This window comes from Chelonoidis abingdonii, chromosome 17 (genome assembly GCF_003597395.2).
Source record: "Chelonoidis abingdonii isolate Lonesome George chromosome 17, CheloAbing_2.0, whole genome shotgun sequence".
Taxonomy (NCBI): domain Eukaryota; kingdom Metazoa; phylum Chordata; order Testudines; family Testudinidae; genus Chelonoidis; species Chelonoidis abingdonii.
Window position 1 is genome coordinate 31,515,319 of NC_133785.1, and position 23,648 is coordinate 31,538,966.

Below are 23,648 nucleotides of genomic sequence, written 5' to 3' on the forward strand. Positions count from 1 at the left end.
GAGGGTTACCTCTCTGGCTTGTTTATATATATATATATGAATTCTTGATGAGTCAGTCAGCATCTTTAAAAGGGAGAAAAAATGCTATTTCTTGAAAGTAAAGATTAATAACAATAAAAAGCCAGGCAGAATATTGGACACTGACACAATGATGGCATTTCTGATGGTTAGATTAGAGAGGTGTGAGCTACTTGTATTGTAAAATCCTTCAATAGTGGAATTTGCAAAACTACAGGACTTTAAAACAGATATTTCAAAAATAAAAACTCCAGGGAGAAATACTCACTTATTACAAACATTGTTACTGACTGGCGTAACCCTTTGGGGTAGGGACTGTGTTCAATGTGCTTGGACAGTGCCTACCATGTTATGTGCCCAATTGTAAATGCAAAGAACAATACTCATTAAAAAAGCCAGCTTGGTGACTAGCATTCAGTACCCTACAGCAAAATTGATACCTCATCAAAAAATGGTTCTTTGTGGGAATCTTGGCGTATCCAATCTTGGCGTGAACAACTTTTTCTAATCAGAGCAATTTGTTTTTAAATAGAAAGCACACAGAGAAATTCTGTAGAGTTTCCGTCAGGAAAAGAAATCCTCCCAGTACAATCCCTTCCTGATCTTTGCCCTGCATAATCATCTTTAACAGCCAAAAGCACAGAGCCTAGACACTTTTTCATTCCTAATTGATGATGATATTAAGATTTAATCATTTTCAATTAAGATTAATATTTTAAGATTACAACAAAATCAACACCATTCATAATTTGTTATTTTGCTCTAATTCACAATTAATTTTTAAGTCTACATTTTATAGATAACAATGAAAGCAGCAGTTGAGCATTAAAAATGTAGATGGTTGCGCTTATTCTTCCCTTTGCCTCATTACATACTTTTGTCACCATAACCAGTAAGGCTCAGGCCCCTCCAAAAGCAAGAGATGGTGTCATCAAACAAAACTTAAAGTCAAACTTCTCTGGCAGTTGACAAGGTCGGCATTTCATTAGCTTGTTGGTTCAGTCATACAAATGGCAGTCCGAGGTGAAACACACTATGCTCACAGTGTTCCAGCTTTTTGTTCTTTCTTTCCTCACAGACTGCAGTCATGTTTAATTTGGAAACTGGGCTCGTTTGGCAAATTAGCAATTAGAACAATTTTGTGGGAATATGTATATGTGTCATTAGTTTTCCTGCAAATTAATAGCAAGAGCAGAGGTCAGGCAGAAATTTTCCACTTGACTGCAGCTCCTCTGTTGAGATTTGGCACTTTGTTTTGGAACAGCCACAGCTGCTCAAAGCCACAGTCTTCCTTTAAGAACTGTCTTTTAATTAGTTTACCTCATAGCCATTATTACAAATATTACTGCCTCCCCTCCTTGAAATAAAATTACTGTTTCTACGTTTCTACAAAATATTCCAGTGACATCTTGCACCACTGCACATTGATGGTGGGGTCATTCGAATGCAATGTTTAATCATTAGATCACCTCCATAAGCATCTCCTAATTAGGGTCCTTACAATACAATTTTATCTGGTAATTAGCTGAGATTGGCTGCTTCCTCTGTAGCTTATTAGTGGCAGCCCAGCAGTGGGTGTGAATCACAGTGTCATTTGTCAACTCCCTTAAAGCCCCTCTCTTTGCTCTTTCTCTCTTTCTGTATTTATTTCTAGTTGCTACCTACGCTGGAAGCCTAAAGAAATTACACTCCATTCAAATTCTTTAAGCAGAGAACATTGACCTTTGCAGATTCTTTCTTTGCAGTTTTCTAGTGGAAACAGATTAAATGTTAAGTTTCTAAACTGTTAAAAAGAATCTAATTCTTTTGAAATGGAGTAGTTTGGGCAGTAATGATGAAACAGTATCAGTGATCTTTCCAACAGAAGAGAATGTCTTCTGAGCTTGTGCTGTGGAGGGGCACTTAAAATTGGTGCAGATTTGCTTGCAGTTATTGGACTGTTAAAATGTCCATTTAGAAACTGAGATTAAATACAATCGATTGTATTTCATGGTGAGACCTGTCAGTTGTACTATCATAGTCATTATTACTGCTTTTATTATAAGTAATAGATGGATAACAAGGGGATATTGCTATATGTGCGCCCTGATGTACACCAGTGTACGTAAATTTAAACAGGCCACAAAATGACTTGGTTTCACTCTCACACTATATTGTATAAGTAATATTTAGAAACATAAACCACACCCATTTAAATACTAACACAGCAGGTATATTTTGAGCTGTATTTACTGGTTCATTTCATTGCATGATTCTTTAGGAACTCAGGACATATATTTTATTGCCTTTTCTAGTCTTTCCTTCCCCCCGCCCCTCTTGGATCATATTACCCTACATTTCCTTGAAGTGTTAAATATGTTCCATTCTGGGAAGAGACTTTCCAGGTTGTAAGCACCTGCATGAAAAAACGTGTGTTTGCAGATCTGTTTCTCCCAAACTCATTTCTTTGAATCAGTACTTGAACTGACAATATACACAGTCCCAGCTGCATAACACTTCACTGTGTTAGCCTGTTGGGGCTAACATTTCCTTGAGCTTTTTGTATTTCACGTTCAAAACAGAGAAGCAGGAACAGTTTGTGTTGTTCACCTGCACCCTTCTTGTGGGTTGTTGGTGTATTGTGCTGATATCCATTCTATAACATTAGGAAGTTTGGGGTTTTTTTCCCCTCCAAGTTTGTTTTGGACAAATTCTGTTACTTTATTTTATTTTTTAATAAGAGAGCAATTATTGGTAGCTACTAATGTTTGAGACATGCTAATGTGAGTGTTCTTATCTGGTTACTTTCATGTCAAGAACAATAATAATGAGTCCTATGGATGTTCTAGGGTGTGTCTTTATAAGAACATAAGAATGGACCTATTGGATCAGACCAAAGGTCCATCTAGCCCAATATCCTGTCTTCTGACAGAAGCCAATGCCAGGCACATGCCTCAGCTTCAATTAGCAGTGTTTAATGTCAGGCAAAGAATATTAATTGCAAATAAACAGAGTGAAATCCTGGCCCCTGTGAAATAAATGGGATTTTGCCACTGATTTCACTGGCGCCAGCATTTCACCCAGAATATTGTTCACAATAATGCTTCAAGGCAAGTAATGTGGAAGTATTGAAAGGAGCCCTCTTCTCAGGCCCTCTTTCTGATGGAGCAGTTTGGAGCCCCCTTTCTGATGGAGCAGTTTGGGATCATATTGTTTATTTGAAGTACTTCACCAAGAATGGCCCATTGCAGTGAAGCATCTTGTTTCGAATGGTGCCAAAGGAAGGGTCCGTGTTACACATGCACACTGATGAAATAAATAGAAGTGCATGATAAAAACAGTTACATATGGCTGTCGGTTCTTGGGGAAGTCACATTTTAAAGCCTGCTTGTGGCTAGCTGTCATTTTATTACGTGCTTGTAAGTTTCTGCAGGTAGCACAATTGCATTCCACACCAATGAGAGAAAAGAACAGTCATTTTTTGCTGGGCTTAATGACTGCAGTATTTCATGCAGTGTGATTAATTAAATTATTCTGGAGTTAACCTATTCTGGGATTTGCGTTTAAAATGGATGAACGGAAAAAGCCCAAATGCTGTACTGATCTTCCATTTCTTCCTAGTGCATTCCTAACAAAACATTGTCTTTATTTCAGACCTGATGCCTTTGAGGAAATATCCAAAAACAGATCAGTTGCAGACTATTAACGTGTAAAAAAGAGATGTGTGGGTTTTAAATTGCAAAACAATGGAACGAAAATAAAATATTAAAATGAATATATACGATGAGGTGGTGTTTGAAAATTGTGGAATTTTGTCCTAAATCTTCAAAGCCTGAGAGCAAGCATTTTTGTCTACTGGGTTACAATATTTTTTTTACATGTATCATATAGACAATTATACATTCATCCTCCTGTTGTTGATTTTAAAGGAGGTGTCATAGCTAAACAACTATTTAAGATACATTCTCTTTCATTTAGTGGTTGCAAACACTATTAAAGCTGAAAAAGATTTTCATAATTCTTAATTTGCAAGAAATATAATTTCTAATAAAGTTTTCCTCACCCTCTTTTCTCTCACCCTCAACAGCTGAATCTGGTATCAAGTGTCACACTGTCAAAGACTGCCTCTGAGGCGTCTCCACAGAGCTTACCTCATACTCCGACCACCCCAACTACACCCATCACTCCTGTCATCCAGGGTCCTTCTGTCATCACTACCACCAGCATGCACAACGTTGAACCAATCAGGAGGCGGTGCCCTAATAAATACAATGTGGCCATTTCTTCAGGTAAATGACTGTCAATGGCAAAGGCCATTGTTTGTTTTCTCTTGGAAATTGCAAAGGAAGCTTTGATTCTGATATTAACAGAACAATTGCTCTTATTTAGCAGATCTTGCTCAGAACCAAGAATTTTATAAGAACGCAGAGGTTAGACCACCATTCACGTATGCATCTTTAATTAGGCAGGTATGTTGTTCTCGAAAACCACATTTCGCTCCAAAACTGTCCTTATACATCCACCCTATAGATTAAATAGATTTAGAACCCTTTAATATGCAGGCGTACTCAAACCTTTCCTATAAGGGTTTTGAGAATTGCAATATATAATATAATTGCTTTTGATTAAGTATTACAATACGATGTGATTATTAGGAAATTCATTTCACACAACAGTGAAAATGAGCCTGTTTAAAGATGGCAAGTCAATTATCACAAGCTACAGTAATCTCTGATCCCTAGAATTAATCTGAGCTCTAAATAATTACTGAGCTTTAATCAGCTAGTGAAATGTTTTGCATTTCTCTTTGATTCTGCTTTATGACTGACTAATAAATTAATATTTCTGTAAGGAAACAGAAATAAAAACTCAAAACAATTAGATAATTCCATTCTGAATCTTGCCATTGAACTGTTAAATACAGCCATTAATCTTAGAACACATTGTGAAACACTCTTTTGGATTTTTGCTCCAAATCTCATTTTTTTTAATTCATTAAGGTAAAAATGTAGGTGTATTTGCTAGGGGTTTTGTCATAAATCATCATGCATTTTATTTGCTTCACAAGGCTATCCTCGAATCTCCAGAAAAGCAACTAACACTAAATGAAATCTACAACTGGTTCACACGAATGTTTGCTTACTTCAGACGTAATGCAGCAACATGGAAGGTAAGATTTGCACCATGTATGCTTCTTGCCTTTGATATTTGAAATGTACAGAATAGACATTGCTGATGACATAACAAATTGTAACGGCATATGGACATTAAAATGTAGATTGGCTGTTTTGACACACACAGGGTGTCTTATCCGCAGGAACAATTTGATATTTGGCAGAAAAATTCTTCTGACTTTGAAAACCACTAATTGAATCCCCATTATTGGCTTTTATGTTCTGTAATTGTGCCACCAGTTGATCTGTGTGATTTCTCCTAGTAGTGAAAGTCTAACTTTTCATCCGGAACATGTAGGAAAAAAGGGTAAAGCTATCTTGTCAATACAGGAGATGCAGTTTGGCTTGTTAGTTACACAGCTCTTCATTTTTCTAGCTGTGTGTCCATAACAGCCATCTTTTCCAAGGATGTATAGACAAGTTATTTCTCAGTCAATTGGTACCTGACTAAATTAACATTCCAACTTGTTATAACCTTCACTGGTTTCTGGTGACACCAAATAGAAGTTAATTTGGCATAATGCTAAAGAAGCAAGCCAAGAAAAAAACGTTTAATCTAACAGATACAAGAAACTAAAAATTTGATGCCTTAAATTCTTACAGTAGGGTTCTGTTGTTCAGTTACATTTTATATATATAGTTGCAATTTTCATGGCTACCCCCTTTCCCTTGCGTGAGCTGTTATCATAGCAACTTAACCACAGTAGCCTCTGGAGTTGGTGTGATTACTACTAGATGAATCAAATAACAGGATCTTACACTGAAGTAAAAATTATATCCCGGTGCTTGTAGTCTCTGTTGGTCCAGGTAACCCAGAAGTTCTTGAACAAATTGCCTCCACACCAGCAGGTCTGATAAACGTCCCCTATACCTGCTGTTTTCTTTCATTTCTTCTCCCTTTGCCTTTCTTATTCTAAAACCCAGGACAGTTCCTTCAAAGGATGGAGTTAGAGAGGTCTTCTGCTTCAGTGATTCATTGGAAAGTTTATTGTATTTCACTTGTGTGCTTTTGTTCTTCAGCGTTCCATTGCCTTTCATTCAAATGCCTTGGGGCAAATTTGTAAATTTCAGTACCACCTCTCAGTCCTCAGTCATCTGAACCTATGAAATGCTCCGAGATTGGTGCTTTGATTTCTGCACCTTAGTTGAAGAAGTTGAGCAGTGTTTCATCTGCAGCTTCCTAAGTATTGAAAAAGGAAATGAATTTTCCTGAGTTAAAGTTCTTTTCAAGGGCATTTTGACAGTGTTACTGTAGAAGAACAGTTTGGTGTCAGAACACTTTCAGTGACGTACACTTCTTTAAAGATTACAGAACCACTGTGTTTCCGATTTTAAAATGAAGTATACACGTTTGGATGTATACATTATATTCATTTGTACAGTGGAACCTTCATACAGTCAACCTGTTCTAGACATGAAAAAACGTCTTTACATCTGAGTTCTAGTACCCAGAGCTTGCTTTTTCAAAAGCTCTAGTTTTCAGTTTTCTGTTAGTCCTTTGAGCAAGATTCTTCTAAACACACATACCTTGAATACCCGCCATCTTCTGTGGCAGCCCTATAAGAGATACGTTTGTATCCTGCTGCTTGAGCGACTCCAGTGGAACTTTTCCATAGCTGCAGGAGAAAGGGCTCTAGCAAGAATTTTTTGATTCTTGCCTGCAGCTATGGGGGCAGCACCTGGCTAGACATCTCATTAGTGAATGTGGCCACTTTTTGGAACTGCTTTTGTGCATTATATAAGATCCACTCTAGAGGCTCACAAAGATCACGGGCAGTGAGAGTCATGCTTGCAGCTCATGCCGCACACTGGAACCTGATGACAAAAGAGGTGCCTATGGCAGAAGAGGCAGAGAGATGTCTTACTGGAGACTCCCACAGCTACAGAGAAGAAAAGGTCCATCCCAGGGAGATGTTTATCCTTGTGAGTGCACCAGGGACCCCCGACACTGTGTAGGTGTTAAGTGTGTGCTCTTACAAAGCAGTAGTAGGTTCCATCACTACTGGCAAAATGGATGTCCACTTGCAGTAATTTGGGGCCTTCATGCTGATCGCTGCTCAGATTAATGCCAGCCTTCAATGGCCACAGGTGGCTGAAAACACAGCCCAGGATTGGTTTAACGTGAAAACTGCTCGGGTTCTTCACAGGCCCAAGGGTCTGACTGAAGAATCAGAATAAATCTGAATTTGTGCTTTTGTGCTTCAGGCCTATCTTCAGTAAATGCTCAAATATCACTCTGGCCACAGCATAAGGTAAGGATCTGGAGTGGGTGGATACACCTGAGATCTTCTTTACAAAAAAAAACAAACAGGAAAAAAGAACTTATAAATGAAACACTTCACCAGATGCAGCACAGCAGTGCCTGAGCAGTTATTAAAATAACAAACCCTTTCATTTAGTACATTCAAGCATGTTCAGGGTAATTTTTTCTGAAAAAATGGCTTGCATACAAATATTTTTTAACAAGGTAAATATATAATCTTACAATAATAGTACCTAATTTTTCTGTTAAGCAGAGCGCTAGAAGAACATTCTGAACTGGTTCTGACAGGTCAGAGGCAATGTCTGTTTGGTTGGTTTTTTGAGTAGTAATCTGCTGCAACTGAATTGCAGCCAGAAGGCAGAAGATGCAGTTGTGGCTTTGAAATGTTGGGGGTATAATTCAAATAAAACTGTTAGCTAGCAAGAATCCAGAAGCAGGAAAACCAAAAACAATGATCCTCTGTAAACTCACTAACAGGTGGTCAGATATAAACATGGAAAGCTGAGGCATCTTTCCCCAAACACCTTACAATATTTGATTTATCTGTGTAAGTATATACAGTCAAAGCCTGATCCAGTCCTCCTAAAAATCAATGGCAGGACTGCCATTGGCTTCACTAGAGCAGGATCAGATCATAGATGATTTATCCAGCATTAAGCATATTTAAAGAAGAATGCAGATAATTCTGTTCAATTGTTTATACAGAGATTGTTTACGAACTCAAAACATCCATTTTTCTGAATTTTTCTGTCTGCATTTGATCAATTGCGGCATTAGGCTACACTAACCATTTGCAAACTGATCCAAAATCTATCATTATTAATTTATATTCTGTTATAAACTTGAAAATGTTTCCATTTGCACTGGAAACTTTGTTTGGGTTACACAGATTTAAACCCCTGTCCTGTGTCAGGTTCCCCTAGCAGGCCACTCTGCCAATCAGCAGCATTCTGTTAGCTGATCCCAGTGCAAGAACAGGGGTCTGACTGAGTGCAGATGTAGTCAGCCTGGTTTCTGTTGAAATGCATGAGAAAAATGTCCATTTTCATGTGTTTTCAATGTCAAGAAGTGCCATTGTGCCCAACGTTTCACACATTGTGAAATGGCGAGAGTGCAAAAAGTCAGACCCCAAACAAATATTGTGACATTCTCAGAGATTCAGCATCACCCACTGCCTTGTTCAGAGGAAAAAGTCACTCAACACTGATTTCCCCACCAGCTCACAAACAGATCAGCCTGGTGACCAAAGTAGAGAAGCTTAAGTATGTGGACTTAGTACTGCAGAAATGTGACATGCCCCCTAAGCATGGGATCAAGTACGTAAGACCATATTCACATTGTGCTGACCTGTTAAGAAGAGAGTCTATATGCTGAATCGTTGCTTTTATGAGTGGATAGGTTATGGGGAGATGATAACTACACAGAGAAACTGCCGAACAAAAGGCTCCCGGCCCTCCCCCTCACAGATGCACACACATACTGCCTCTTAATTTACATGACAAATGCTCTCTGCATAACCTTTATTTGTGCAGTGATTTAGACATTCCTGATTAGAACTCCTTTCATCATCCAGACCTGATGTTCCTAAACAATGCATTTAGTCTCCTGGTTGCCTAGACTCATGCCTATGTGTTCGGAATTGCACCTGTTAACAAGTCAACTGGATTGACTAGTTCAGTGATGCCGAGGCTGATGGATGTAGTTTGTTCGCCTGCATGTTTCCAGCAAATGGCCCACTCTCTTTCTTCTAGTTACCGATCCTCTTTCAGTGGCGATGCAGTGGCATTAGAGAACAAGCCTCATTACAAATCTGAGTGGCTTTACCGCTGTGTAGTTACTCACAAAACTGGGAGTGGCACACACTTGCTAATTAACAAGGTATTCAGTGCCCTTTCAGGTAGAGCAAAGACATAAAAGACACAATTGATTGTGTTTGCATGAGAAGTGTCTTACTGTGTCAGGCTTAGGCCAAAGTCAGAAGATGCAAGGGATCTGCTGATTCCATCCTGCAGAAGCACTGGATTACATCCAACAGAATTGGGTCTGACCATCAGAAACCTCAGCTTGGGAATGGCCAATAAAGGAGCCTAGGAACTATAAGAAAAAAAAAATATGTCTCTACATGTGGGGAGATTATCACTTCGTTTTGAGAGCCCTCCTCATGCGAGTACTTGGCAGAAGCTCAGTTCAGTCAGTACAATAGTCTGCCAGAAATGAGATCCAACTTCCATATATGAGCATCCATTGGAAGACATGACTTGGTGCCCTGTGCTGTTCACTAGGGTGCCGCTAACCCTCTGAGCCCCTATTCCATACCCTTGGTGTGAAAAGAGGTTCAGCACCTGATTCACATTAGTCCAGCTGTGGGAAACCACAGAAACCCCAGCTCCAATGCCTCTTTGCTAAATTGAACCTTCTGTAATTACGTGAAATTCTTTCTCTGGTCTTTTAAACTATTTTCTTTTTCCAGGAGTGGATAAGTTTCCATTACAAACTGTGTACAAACTGTGTTTTGAAAGTATCTTAGAAATGTTACTCTAACTGTATATGAAATATGCTGTTACCTGATGTGTGCACATAAAATGATGGAGGTTCTCATTCCCACCGTGAATAATTGACAGAATAACTTGAATTCCTAATCTTGGGTTTGAGATTTTATTTTTATCTTTGCAAAATAAGATCTTAAACATGTAAAGATCTGGTTTGTTGGGGAAAAGAGGGTGAGGGCTGGCTGCGGGGAATGGAGTTATCTTTGCAAATAAGGACTGTCGAGCTGACTATGCTGCTGTTCTTGGACAATGATGAGTATTTTCTCATAGAAAGTTTTTGAATGTTTTCTCTTTTATACTTGCTGCAGAATGCAGTGCGTCATAATCTTAGTCTTCACAAGTGTTTTGTGCGAGTAGAAAACGTTAAAGGGGCAGTATGGACAGTGGATGAACTAGAGTTCCAAAAACGAAGGCCACAAAAGATCAGTGGGTATGTCCACCATGTTTGAACTTCTTAGCCTAGCTTGGATCATGCTTACAGTTTAACGTAGAGGCTTTTGGCTGCTAGATGGTGTTAGACCAACACAGGTGGTTTCACATTGTTTCAGTTAAGAGAAACAAAGAAAAGCATCTCATCACTACTGTTTGTATGCCCACCAGTACCCTTGCCCCTGCTTGCTTGGTGTTTGTTGCATCACATGCTAGTAGCTTTTAGGTGGCAATGCATATTAACCCTCACAAACCATTTGCTTATGCTTATTGCATTTTATTTTCTTTTTCCTTTTCCCTGTATTTGATGTCTGTTCTGTCCCCGATCCCATGTCCCTTTGTTTCCACTTCATCTCCTTTGCTGCTGCTCTTGTCCCAGGGTGCCATTCGCACCAACCTCTCACTGCATAAGTGCTTTATCAGAGTAGAGGATGAGTTTGGGTCCTTTTGGACTGTTGATGATGAAGAGTTTAAACGTGGCCGTCATATTCAACGAGGCCGTCCTCGAAAATTCTGCCCTGATGAAAACTTTGGCGAGCTTGTTGCACAGTAAGAGCTTTTACTTGCTTTTATTTTTTTTTTCTGCTGTTGCTTTGCTTTGCATGATCTACCCATCTCATGTAGACTTGCATTTCATGAAACCGTGACCTCACCTTTGCTGCAAAATACCTAAATGTGGGTTTATATCTGTGTTGCGCTTGTTCCTGCCCTAATAATGCAAATTCTTAGGATAATGCTTCTTTGACATTTGTTGTAATTTTGTTTATAATGCAATGTAGACTAAAAGGTACTGCTCCTAGAGCAGATACACTGTACAGTTGATTATCAAGAAGGTTTTTAGGCAAACTAGATTTGGATTATTTTCTGTTTAGATTCAGTTATGTGCTTTGTTTCACAATTCTTAGCCCAGAAATTCAAGTCAATATTCCTCAGATAAATAACTAAAATGCCCCAAAGCATTTTGACAATGATTACTACAGTTGGACCTGTAGTAAAGATTACAAATAACAAACCACCCTCTTTCTAAAATCACTTTAAAATATCCCAAAGGTTCCCAAGACAATTTTGTTTCCCCTTTAGTTGAAGACCACCTGTCCAGGGCAACTGATTTTTGCTGGTCTCAAGGATGGTCAGTTTAAGACAGTTATCACTGTTCTGTTTCAAAACAGAAATAAAATTGTAGTGTGGATTATGTACATTTTTGGGGTTGTCTGCTCTGGACCTTCCCTGGCTTGTTACTTTCAGCAAGATTTTTCAAAAGTGATCTTGAGTGTGTGGGTTTTGGGTGCCCAGCTGAAACGAGGTGAATTCTCAACACATTCTGTAAATCAGGCCCCTTTTATAAACCTTGGCTGCAAAGGTACTGTGGTATTCTAAAGTAATGGTTCAAAGAACCACAGCGGGATACTTTTTTATGAGCGCTCCCTGACTCAGAGTGGCATTTAATGTTCCCTACCACTTCATTCTAGTGCCACAATATCTGCCGTTCCACCTCCCCACCATCACCCACAACAAAAATGCTTTGGGCTATGAGACAGCCAAGCACTCTACTGTGCTGTTAGAGATTTGTCCAGCAGGAAACAATGCAACTCTGAAGGCAAGAATTCTGAAGTTCCTACTTATCAAAATTCTACTATGCAGCCAGTGATGTCAGCTACTACATAAGTCAGCCAGTGTACGAGTTAAGAGTCCATAATGCTTTTAATGGTGATCTTATTATGGACCTTTATGCAGTAACTTACTTTTGGATAGGAAGAACTTTGGAAAAATTCTGTTGGATACACAGCTAAGTAGAAAACAAATGCTAATATATAATATTTCAGCAGGGCATTAGAACACGAGATGCTGTAGCTGTTAGAGCTTTAAATAATGGTCTGCCGTGTTTAATAAAGGCAAATGCAAATATGGTAGCCATACAATTAAAACATAAAAGTTTAAAAAACAGAAGAGAACTTTTATAGCAAATAACACAGTCTGTAGTTTTCTGATATGGGAGGAAACATAACATGATGGAAACACACTAAGATGAGTATTTTGCACTTAACTCTACTTTTTATGTTTTTCTTATGCAGTAATCCTTCTCTTATTAAAAACATACAGACCAGCCACACCTACTGCACACCTCTCAATGCTGCTTTACAGGTAAGATTAATGACTGTAGCAAATATGCAACAGAGGCATGTGTCTTCCCCACTCATTTCAAAATATATTAGCCTTGCTCTAATTAGATATTAAATTTTAATTCCGTTAAACTTTTTTCTTAAGTGCATAAAGCATCATAGTCCCTGGAGGCAAACACATATCAGGCTGCTTCAGCATTAGCTAGATGCTTAGCATTTTGAATATTGTGGCAAAAAAATTAAAAGTTCACTTATTAATATTTATCAGCAGTATCATAATTTCCATCCTCTTATTTCAGAATTTCACTTGAGGCAAAAATACCACAAGTGTAATTACTCTAGCACAGCTATTAATGTGCTGAATGATAGGATACTGTGTCACATGACCTTCTATTGTTCATGGCTTTAAAGGGAAAGCAGATCATTTTTCCCCCTCCCCACCTTCTAAGGACAATTTTTTCATGTTTTTCTGTTGTTAAATAGCAAAGGTTTAGTTCACTTTGTAAAGAAGAAGAGAGATGTCAGAAATTATAAAGAATATTCAGATATTTCAACAATACAGGAATTGTGTGCTATATATATATATATATATATATATAAAAAATATATGCACAATATAAATTTGTGTGTGTGTCTAAAGCATCTTTTGTGTTTTTATACAAAAGAAATACATGTTTTCCTCATTCTTTCACTGTGCAAATTTCTAATAAAATTATTTGTATCTGGTTCAAATTCCCCAGTGAAGTCAGTATTCACTATAAGAATCATTCACATAAGTGACAAGCATTTTGGTATTTTGCCTACTAATTACTATGTGTTTTCACACTTCTTCCACACTGTTTCCCCAATCATTACAAAGGCCTTAATCTTGCCATGAGATTCTCACATGCAGTAGCAAATTTCTGGATGGAGCCCCAAACATCCATAGAGAACCTTCCCAAGATGTTCATCAAAGGTTAAACTCAGTGCAGTGGATTAAATGTGGTGTTTGGGCAATTAAATGTTGTGGAAGATTCACTGGCTTTGCAATCTAAGCAATTTATTTTTTTAAAAAACCAAGAAAACAGATTAATGGGAGAAAAGTGATACTGTGCATTTCTCCTAATTATTTCAGTTAATGCAGTAACTTCTGAAAAGCAGGTGAAAGCATGTTTAAATGAAGCAACTGTAAATACAGTTCATTAGTAACTTATTTTCCCTGAGCCATGTGAAGTGTGATTTTTAAAGACTGCTTTGTCTGTTGAATAGTGTTAAGATTACACGCACATTTTACATTCATGAGGCTGAAAGGCAAAAATGAAATGATCCTGCATTTCTTCAGATTCTGTTAACTATGTGACTAATTTCAATTAATATGCCTATCATACAGAACTGTTCATGTCTCCTTTCTAAAACAAGTGGTGGTGGTGTTTACATCTTCCATTCTTGTCTTTTGTGATACCCTCAAAACTGTTTTCATTTTCAAGTTTTTTTTCTAGGGAGTAATGTGTGTTTGTGTTCTCCAATAACACTAGAAAAACAAACTCGATTCAGATGAGAATCTGGGCAGGTTTTGCTAAAGGTTTTGAGTCTTGTCAATAAACAGGGTCACAAGATAACTTTGTGCTAATTAATACAAGGTTCTATTAGGGTTAAAATATACCAGCAGGCTCCTTCTCCCCTATTGGCAGACAGTTTCTAACTACTAGCAAAAACGCACATCTCATGGTGTTCTGCAAAAATTGTGGCATGTTCTCTACTATTCAAAAGGACTCGGAGCACTCACACACACACAAGATAAAAAATTGGCATAACATACTATTTGATGCATAAGATAATACGTGTCAAATGACTTGGTTTGTATAATAAAGTACCTAGTCTATGGTACGATTTTCCTGTCTGTGGACATGTTGAGACAAATTGTCAATTATTGACTAGTAGTGTGCCTCCTATGGTTTTGGGCATATATCCTGTAGCGTGTGCACAGACCTGTCCATCGTATACACTCACAAATCTGGTGGATTCAATTCAAAGTTATGTGCCTCAAAAAAAGTTCGGATTTTTTTCTCTCCAGGTGATAGTGGTGCCTCCTCAGCTGCATCCACTCACTTCTGACATTTCTGATATCTGCTTTCCCTCATGGTCAGGGAGAAGCACCTTTCTCTTCCCCTCTCTGTGCGTGGAGGGCATAGGGATTCCAGTTCTCATCCTGGGGAAGACCTAGAAGCATTTTTCCCTGTCCTGACAGTGTTGATTGGTCTCCCAGAAGATCCAGTGCCTCCACCCTATTTTCCCCGATTAAGCAAAGAGCACACCTGAAATGTGTGGTCTACCCCAGGCCAAGGTCAAGCAACTGCCATTACGCTCTCCCTGCAGACCTGGTGGTATAAGCTCCTGTGTGAACGAGTAGAGCGGGGTATGAGGCACAGAGGACTAATGAGTCTGTCCTGTGAAATGTGGAAAACATTAACATCCTCACTTGTTACCTGTTGGGTTTGCTCCCTTTTCACCTCCAGTGTGAGCAGCACTGAGGGATAAAGTAAGGGCAGACCAAACCTCCTCTCAACACTTAAAGTGGTCCTAACCTTCCTGGCTGGTTCTGAACAGTTCAGTTAGCATTGCTGAGTTATTTTAAAATGTTGATATGCCTCTGACCTTTCTGCTTCCACCTGTGACCAGAAGCACCAATATTTTGAGCAAAGAGTGTGTTTTTCCATCGTGGATAAAGCCAGGCAATACCAGTAATCATCTTCAGAGGTCCACAGCTTGACCTCCCAGCTAAAGAGGTTCAAGAAACTACTAGTGTTTCCGGATAACGAATCTGACCCACACCTCCAAACTACCCATCGCTCCCTGCTTATGCAGAGAATCAGGCCATTTGCCTAATTGTGGTTTGCAAGAAACAATTATATCAGGTGCTTCTTCTGTTCCACCTCTTCCCAAATAAATTGCTTTATTGCAATTACACGTTATCTCTATGGGGGAAGAGCTTGCCTTATTATTTTGCAAACTGCAGGAAATGTGAGCCAATCTTTACATTCTCTTAATCAAAATTAGTTTGCCGCATGTTGAATCAAAAAGATAAAAATAATCCTCTTTGTTAGAGTAGCTTTTAGGATCACATGCAATCAGATCTTTAGAAGGTCAGCCTGGGAGAGAATTAAAAGGGAAGTTTTGCTCGTAGCTGGGACGTTCCCTCATGCACATTTGTGCTCGTACAGCAATAATGGCAGCAAGTGAGGAACATTCCAAGAATCAGCAGCAGCAGAGAGCACCAGGTGGGAAGCTCATTTGCATGAACTACCCTCCCCTGGGCTGTCTTGCCGCATGCAGCCGTGGTGCTGATGGATTCTTTTTGCCTCACTGTAGCAGAAGGCTGACCTTTCCCCTGAATTAGGTTGACCACTGCAGAGCCAGCATCTGTGGCTTTCCGTGCTGGTATGTTTCAGAAAGCCATGGACGTTGGTTCACAGATGGGTAAAATGGTCTTTGGTTTCAAAAGGTTGCTTCCTTTTAGACACCCCTACCCCGCCCGGACCAACAAATGAACTCCTCTCACATCAGGACTAGATGTTGCTGTATTCCCATCACTACATGATGGGATTATGCTGGCCCAGAAAAGGTTTTAACATGCTGCAAGCCTGACTCGCTGATCATAGGACAGCCCTGTCAAAATGATCAAACATGAGCATAGAATAAATACTAGCAACCAGTAAATCTGGAATAAGAAGGGAAAGGTTTAACTGTTTATTCCCTTTCTACAAAGACCTATGTTTAGAAGTGGACTAAAAGATGCCTCTTACAATACTTATCAGAAATAGAATCATGACTGAATGGTATCAAATCTACAATATCTAAGATAATATCAGAGTTATCAGAGCCTTAAAAAAAATAGAAAATGCCATCCTAATTTACCCTACCTTGTTAAATCTTAGATTTCTCTCACCAATGCTAAAGTAACACAGCAAATATTATAGGGACGAGTTCATACTTCTGTTATGTTGATGTGCTTCTAGAGTAACTCATTTGGCTTCAGTGATGTTACTCTGGATTTGCGCTGGCATAACTAAGAGAATAATTTAACCCTCTGTAACTGCTCACACGTCACTTCTCAGTCATGTCATGACAGTTTTGTGCTCTGGTAGAAAGGAATCCTCAGCCAAGTGAGTTTGGTCTGATTACTTTTTTAACTTTTTTCTTCCCCCTAAAGAAAGAAACACTATTATTTTTGAGACTATCATAAAAGTAGAAAAGGTAAATTTGCCTTTTCCATGAGCTATAATATCCAAATGGGGAATAGCAGTAACTGTTCTCTCTTGTGGGCCAGTGGTCAATTCAGTTTTGAACTCCTAAATCCTCATGCAAATCGTGTGATATTTCCCCTGGTAGAGTCAGTGCAAAACCTTTTTGAAAACACATTTTTAAAACCGGCAGTTGCAACTCATGTAAATGAGAAGAGTGTTTTTTGAATATGTGATTGTGTTGTGCAGTGTATAAAAATGTGAGACATGCTTCTTCATATACTTTTTCTGTGTCTTTGGCAGGCTTCAATGGCTGATAATAGTATACCTCTATACACTACTGCTTCCATGGGAAATCCCACTCTGGGCAATTTAGCCAATGCTATGAGGGAAGATCTTAATGGTGCAATGGAGCATACGAACAGTAATGAGAGTGACAGTAGTCCAGGACGTTCCCCTATGCAAGCAATGTAAGTAGAGCATATACGTGTGGGTTTGTCTAGGGGTCTGCTGAAATGTAACGGTGATATTCTTCAAAGATTGTGTCTAAAGTTCCAATCCTGGGCAGCAAAAGGAAAAGTCTGAGCTTCTGAAAATATTTAGATTGATTAGAATATAAAAGGGTCATTTATCAACTTCCCCATAAAACCAATCAACTCAATCCAGTCTGACAAGTGCACACAGCTATAAAATTCTTAACTCACTTGCCATTCTCTTCCTTCAATCCCAGACCACAGAGCTACAAAAACACTCTTAGGCAACTTTATGAGAAGTTTTGTTTCTTCCTACTTCAGACTACCCAATAAACATGCTTGGCGGGGCAGAGCTGGGGGAGTGAACTTGTTTAGCTGGTTTCTAATAATATTCAGCAAACAGTATTCCTAGGCATTAATGATGGCACATGTGAAGTATGCATGATTTATAGATTGCTCTTAAAATATCAAAAGGAAAATTAATAGGAACATTATAGCAACAGACGGCAATATGAGTGCCTGTATAACCACATGAAGTAATGGGAGATTGCTATCCATGCTATATGTAAATGGCACTGGGGCAGTATGCTAGTACAGGAAAGGATAAGCCTGGAATGGTGTGCTGCCCCGTGGGCGTGTTCAATATTTATGGGTGACTGAGTGAGTTTGAAAAGCTGTAAATTCTCTCCTTGCCCCCAAATTATATATGGGATAATTGGCAGCCGGAAAGGAAAGTCGAGTTTATAAGTCACGTAGTTCTCAAATTTTAAAAACTGTTTATTTGGAGCGGCTGACTACTTCTGTAAGTAAACATAGATGAAACACAGTGTGCTCTTATCCAACTGTTCATTAAAATGGACTGTAAAATCATTGACTGAGTTACCAAAGTGCAAGTTAACAGAAAAAAATCCCAAAAACCCAAGTAATTTGTAACCTTTTACTTCAAAGTAGTTTGAATACAGGATTTACAAAAGTAGGTCTGAATCAAAAAGTAGAAAAACATTAACCTAATACCATCAGAGTAATTAGTTATGAAACTAATTAGAATTTAATGGGGAAAAAAAAGTTTCCCACCTGCATAATATATTGTGGAGGAGCCGGAAAAGGGGCAGGATTCTAAAGCTCTGGATACTTTGATATTCCAGCATTTTAAATCAGTGCACAGTGTGCTTTGAAAAATAATCTTTAAAGATGGCAACATTCATTTTTTATTCATAATTAATTTGAACATTGTCTTTTACCATTTACTTCAAAACATTTGAATAACGTGTTTAGCTTTTACAGTGATTGTTTGTGCAGTATTAATTATCTTTCCCAAAGTAGCGTTACGTGACACACTGTTAGTGCTATCACAAATGGATTCCTCTTCAGGCAATTTTAGTCACAATTGGTTATACTCTGCCTATGCCCATGTAGGGTTTTAGTGGAGGAGGAGGAGGAGGAGATGGAATTTTTTTCAAGAATAAGGTCTTCTCTTGGGCTAACATACAGAAATAATGTTTATAAATTTCCTTTCATCCATGGTTTGTGGGTTTGTGTTTTTTTTTTCGGGGAGGGGGGCGTTTAAGGTGCAGGGCTAGTATAGTTCGTATACTACTTCTTTCACCTAAGATTTCATTGTTTTTGAAGGGAGTATGGGGCAGGAAGTGTAACAGTAAGTGAAAAGCAGGGTAGCACATTTTCTAGAACCATATGCATAGCTGTGGCCTTTACTGCATTTAGTACCCCTTATTTAGTACTTAAATACCAAGGTGACAGGCACCTCAGAAATACGAGAGAGAGAGAGAGCGCATATCTCATTGTCATCATTCACCAGAAAAACCCTTTTTGTGTTGTAATATGAAAATGATTGTTTCCTGAATGAGTACATATTCTCAAATTGATACTGCGTGTTCCGTACTGAATATTTCCTTTTGTATAAGTAAAAATGCAGCAAGGTGTATGCCCTGATAGCAGCTTGTGGGCTTTCCCATTAAACAAGTGTTTTGAAATACTTTGAAAGGCCACGAAGCAGGATGCTGTTCAAACGTCACAGGGTTTACACTGTTTGCTAAATATAATTATATGTCAACATCAGATTTCCAGTGCAGACTATCAGTGTCATAGACAGTTACTCTTTGTAATACCTTATTTCCATTAAGTACACTTTATAATGACATTCTCTATTCTTTTCCAAAACACGCTTCTCTGCCATAATGCAAATTGTTTTTTAACAGTTCCAGTATATTGGAATAAATCAAGCCTTAAACTTTTATCATAAGGTTTAGAAGACCTTGTTAGCATGACAACTAAGCAAGTACAACACTTTAGCTGAAGTCTCATTACCATTCATTTTTTTCCCTTTTTATGACACATTGAACTACCGCAACTCTCCCCCCGCCCCTCGCTTTTGAAACACTAGAAAGTAGTCACATAATTACAGCTTAGGGACATAACACTTTCATCCTGATATGCTCCAAAGGTAGCCACAAAGCAAACTATTCCATGCTGTGTGCACCACCAGAACACAGTGGCTTAAACAACAGTCAGCTTTATTAAAAAGTCCTCTGTTCCCAGAGTGGACAAACAAAAGAATTACTCAAATGTGAAAAGAAGGGAAATCTGTGTTCGGTAAGGTTATTTATTGTTAACCCCTTCTGAAGCCTTAGACGTTCCAGTTAAATGAAATGTGTTAAAATGCTGCTACTACACAAGAAAGACTTAGATTGCATTTCTGAGATGTATTAAATAGGGATTCAAACTGGTTTGGAAAATTATAAAAAATCTCCCCATCTCTGAACACTAACCTCTTTAGACTGAACATAGCTGGTAGTTTTGATGTGTTTGAATACTAAGCAGTGGGCTTTCATTTTCACATGCCAGTTTGCGGCTCCCACCAACATACCACACAGGGAGCTGGATTGTGCTTTTGTTTGTTTTCCATGCAAATTTTCTGCTTGAAGTTTGGATAGTTCAGATAAACATCGTGATCTGGGGAAATGATTCCTTCAAATTTGACTCCCACTCCTTTGACATTTACCCACCCTTAAATACCCGGGGGAAGGTGGGATACAGAGGCATGATATTAGAGCTTTGAGTCTTTCTTGCACTCATTCATCCCTTTTCATTGGTTTCCATTCACTTGGCTTTGCATCCCCAGTGCTTTGTAAATTACTTCAGGGGACAAACCCAAACCTCAAAGTGAAACTCAGTCAAAACCACGCGGTTTCACATGCTTTCAAAACACAACCATGAGCTGTCCTGTGATTGCTTTGGAAAGGTTCAAGAACCTTTTGGAAAAACCTGGATTGTGTTTCAGTTTTGCATTAAAGCAGGTGAGTTTGGCCTGATCTTGGATTTCCTAATGAAATTTTTAAACATTTCTACAGATTGAAAGGCATAACCTGGGGAAATCCATGGAACCAGGAAGAGGGGGAAAGATAGTCACCCACCATCCATTACTGTAGCCACAAGACTTTAGCAGCCACCATGGCTTTTGTGCAACCTCTTTTCTGTATAGTTGTGGCTCCAACTACCTGGCCTTTTCTGTGGTGGCATGCAGGTTGACCCCTAGAGCACAACAGTGCAGTAGGCAAGTTATGCGTTAATGTGCATTGGCATCCCCAACTCTTCCCACCCCCAAATCTCCAAAGCAAAACAGCATGAGTTCTGCTGCATCTAATGCTCTGGGGAGAAACTAAACCAGATATGGCCTAAGAAACTACTATGCTGATTGGAAATGAGACCAATCAATTATATACAAGGACTGTTGTTTTTGAGATACAAGTGCAGCCAGTGTCCACCCTATCTGCTGACACATCTTTGTTAGAGCTTGGTGATAGTGCATAAGCCTAATAGATGGGTTAGATGTGCTGGCAGTTTAACATGTGAACAATAGCCTTGGAAATTGCACAACCAGAAGAAGAAGCCCTCCCCCTGTCACCACTTCCGGTTCATAAAACATCGTGTCCTTACTTTTGAAAAAACAACCTGTATTAATTTTTCACCAATAACAAAAAACGATATTTAAAAACAAAATGGCAGCAAAGACAAAAACACAATGAGCAAGCCTTTTAAATGAATACAATAATCAATATTACTGCCATCAGTATAAAGGAATGTAGAAATCACTTTTCTTCTCTGTTTTTTCAAATTTTCACCCAGAAAAAGCCCGTGCGTGATCATAACACTGGTGTATTCTAGTTAGAAATATAATTGTTTTCTTTGTGTGTTGTCTCAGGTCCCAATCAACAAAGCACTTAGCACATGCTTAACTTTAAACATGTGATTATCCCCACTGACTTCAGTGAGACTTCTTATGGGCTTTTCTGGATCAGGCCCTGATTCCTAATGACATGTTTTGAGTCTTCTCCCATGTGCAATTCTCTGTTCTTCCACAGTTGTGTCAAAACTAAACTATCCGAAAAACCACCTCTCTCCTTGTGACAGCGGAGCTTTGCTGAGGTTCTAAATAGAAAAAAAAATCGGGCCAGTGTGTGAGGGTATTTTCACTAGTAACTAAGGAATTTGCTTCCCACTGGTCCATCAAATAATGAGTGTGGTGACCTTTTAGGACACAGTGTGAGGCCCATCTGTTTTTATAGATGTTTGCCTGGGTGTGGTGGAAGTATATGCTTACTTTTAGGAGATCTTATACCAGGGAACAGCAGCCTTTTGCACGTGGTTCGCTAGGCTAAGTCTCTGGTGGGCCGGGCCAGTTTTTACCTGGCGTGTCTGCAGGTTCGGCCGATCGCAGCTTCCACTGGCCGTGGTTCGCTGCTCCAGACCAATGGGAGCTGTGAGAAGCAGCACAGGCTGAGGGATGTGCTGGCCATGGGTTTCTGCAGCCCCCATTGGCCTGGAACGGCAAACCGCAGCCAGTTGGAGTCGTGATCAGCTGAACCTGCGGACGCGGCAGGCAAACAAACTGTCCCAACCCGCTGGAGGCTTACCCTTGTGGGCCACGTGCCAAAGGTTGCCAGTCCCCATCCTATACCAAGGTTCAGAGATCAATGGCTAATGCGTGTTTCACTGTGTATTGCACGTGCCCCTAGAGACATGCTGATATGGCACATTTTCATAAAGTGAAAAAATAAATAAATGCCTCTGTGATGGGATCATTTCTCCCTGCTCTTCCTATACAGGATGGGATGCAAGGTGCAGCTAATTCCCACATATTGATCTAGTTACTTTTGCAACTCAAGAAGTTGAAGTGTGGAAGGATTGAAAGGCATTCACAGCTGATACTAGAAATCTGTGTAGCCAGTCAGGTGGATGCTTCCAAACCTAATCCATTTTGAAACTGAAACCAATATCTAGAGTATCATGACTTTTGAAGTGCAAGTTTACTTGGTGGTTCATCTGCAAAGATATCACATAGCTTGAAATATACAAGTTTCTCTTTGGCTTGTTTGCTGGCTGCAGAACATAATTTTCTCATTCAGCCCAGCCAGGGGCTCCCAAAGGGGTCCTACCTTCTGGTAACGCATGTGAATACACATTATGGGCTAGTGTATAAAGCACTGGACTGGGACTCGAGACCTGGGTTTCATTCCCAGCTCTGCCACCATTATTCTTCTTTATATTACTGTAGCATCTATGAGTCCTGTCATGAAACAGGGCCCCATTGTGCTAGGTGCTGTACAAACACAAAACAACAAGATGGTCCTGGCTAGGTGATCTAGGACAAGTCAGTTTGCCGCCTCGTGCCTCAGTTTCCCCAGCTGTAAAATGGGGATAACGATACTGCGCTCCTTGGTAAAGCACATTTAAGATCTGCTGTTCCAAAGCACTGTATAAGAGCTAGGTGGTGGTGGTGGTGGTGTTATTACATGCTTGTCTTGCTGCATCCATGTGCAACAGCTGACTTTACAAGATAGGCTATCATGTTCACCACTAGTTCAGAAACAAGGATTCGATCCTTAGTTTGAAAATGTTTTTTTCCTGTATTATGTGCAGGCAAGTGAAACAGAAAGCATTTTCATTCCCATCTAGCCAGAATTATAAAGTGAAGGGTAATGATTTTAAACCTTTTATTGGCACCTGATGCTTTGTAAGAAGAAGAAAAAGTTCTTAACCAGGAATGTTTTCACTTATGACTAAGTCTTTCTTTACGTGGTCTACGTGAAAGGGTTAAATCAGACTGGCTAGAGAACAACCAGACTGTGGGAGGTGAATAGCAGCTCAAGGAGAAACAGAATGGGGCTTGAACTCATTAACACTTTATGTTAAGGAATTGCCTTCAATATCAATTATTTAGGAAGCAAACAGGGTCTCCATTGGCGTGTCGCGTTGTTAATACTTGATAATGTCAATAAAATCCTACTTTCCTATGAAGTCCCACCAACAAGACAGTATTGACTCACATGGCTGTTTTACATATCAAAAGCTACTGAACAAAAAAGGTAATTTGTATTTGTAAAGGGTTTGTTGTAAATATGATTT

The 23,648-nt window shown here is 39.2% G+C and overlaps 1 protein-coding gene across 20 annotated transcripts in view; it reads left to right on the forward strand.

The window, feature by feature from the left end:
• Positions 1-23,648, forward strand: part of FOXP1 (forkhead box P1) — a 523,713-nt gene that overhangs the window by 494,360 nt on the left and 5,705 nt on the right. For 17 of the 20 annotated variants that reach the window (XM_075073243.1, XM_075073242.1, XM_075073252.1 and 14 more), the window contains 6 exons: positions 4,085-4,286; positions 4,387-4,466; positions 5,066-5,167; positions 10,292-10,413; positions 12,485-12,554; positions 17,056-17,222. In XM_075073243.1, the coding sequence (XP_074929344.1) occupies positions 4,085-4,286; positions 4,387-4,466; positions 5,066-5,167; positions 10,292-10,413; positions 12,485-12,554; positions 17,056-17,222 (743 nt within the window). The remainder of the gene's footprint in view (positions 1-4,084; positions 4,287-4,386; positions 4,467-5,065; positions 5,168-10,291; positions 10,414-12,484; positions 12,555-17,055; positions 17,223-23,648) is intronic. The other 3 variants (XM_075073248.1, XM_075073255.1, XM_075073259.1) reach the window with 1 other exon arrangement.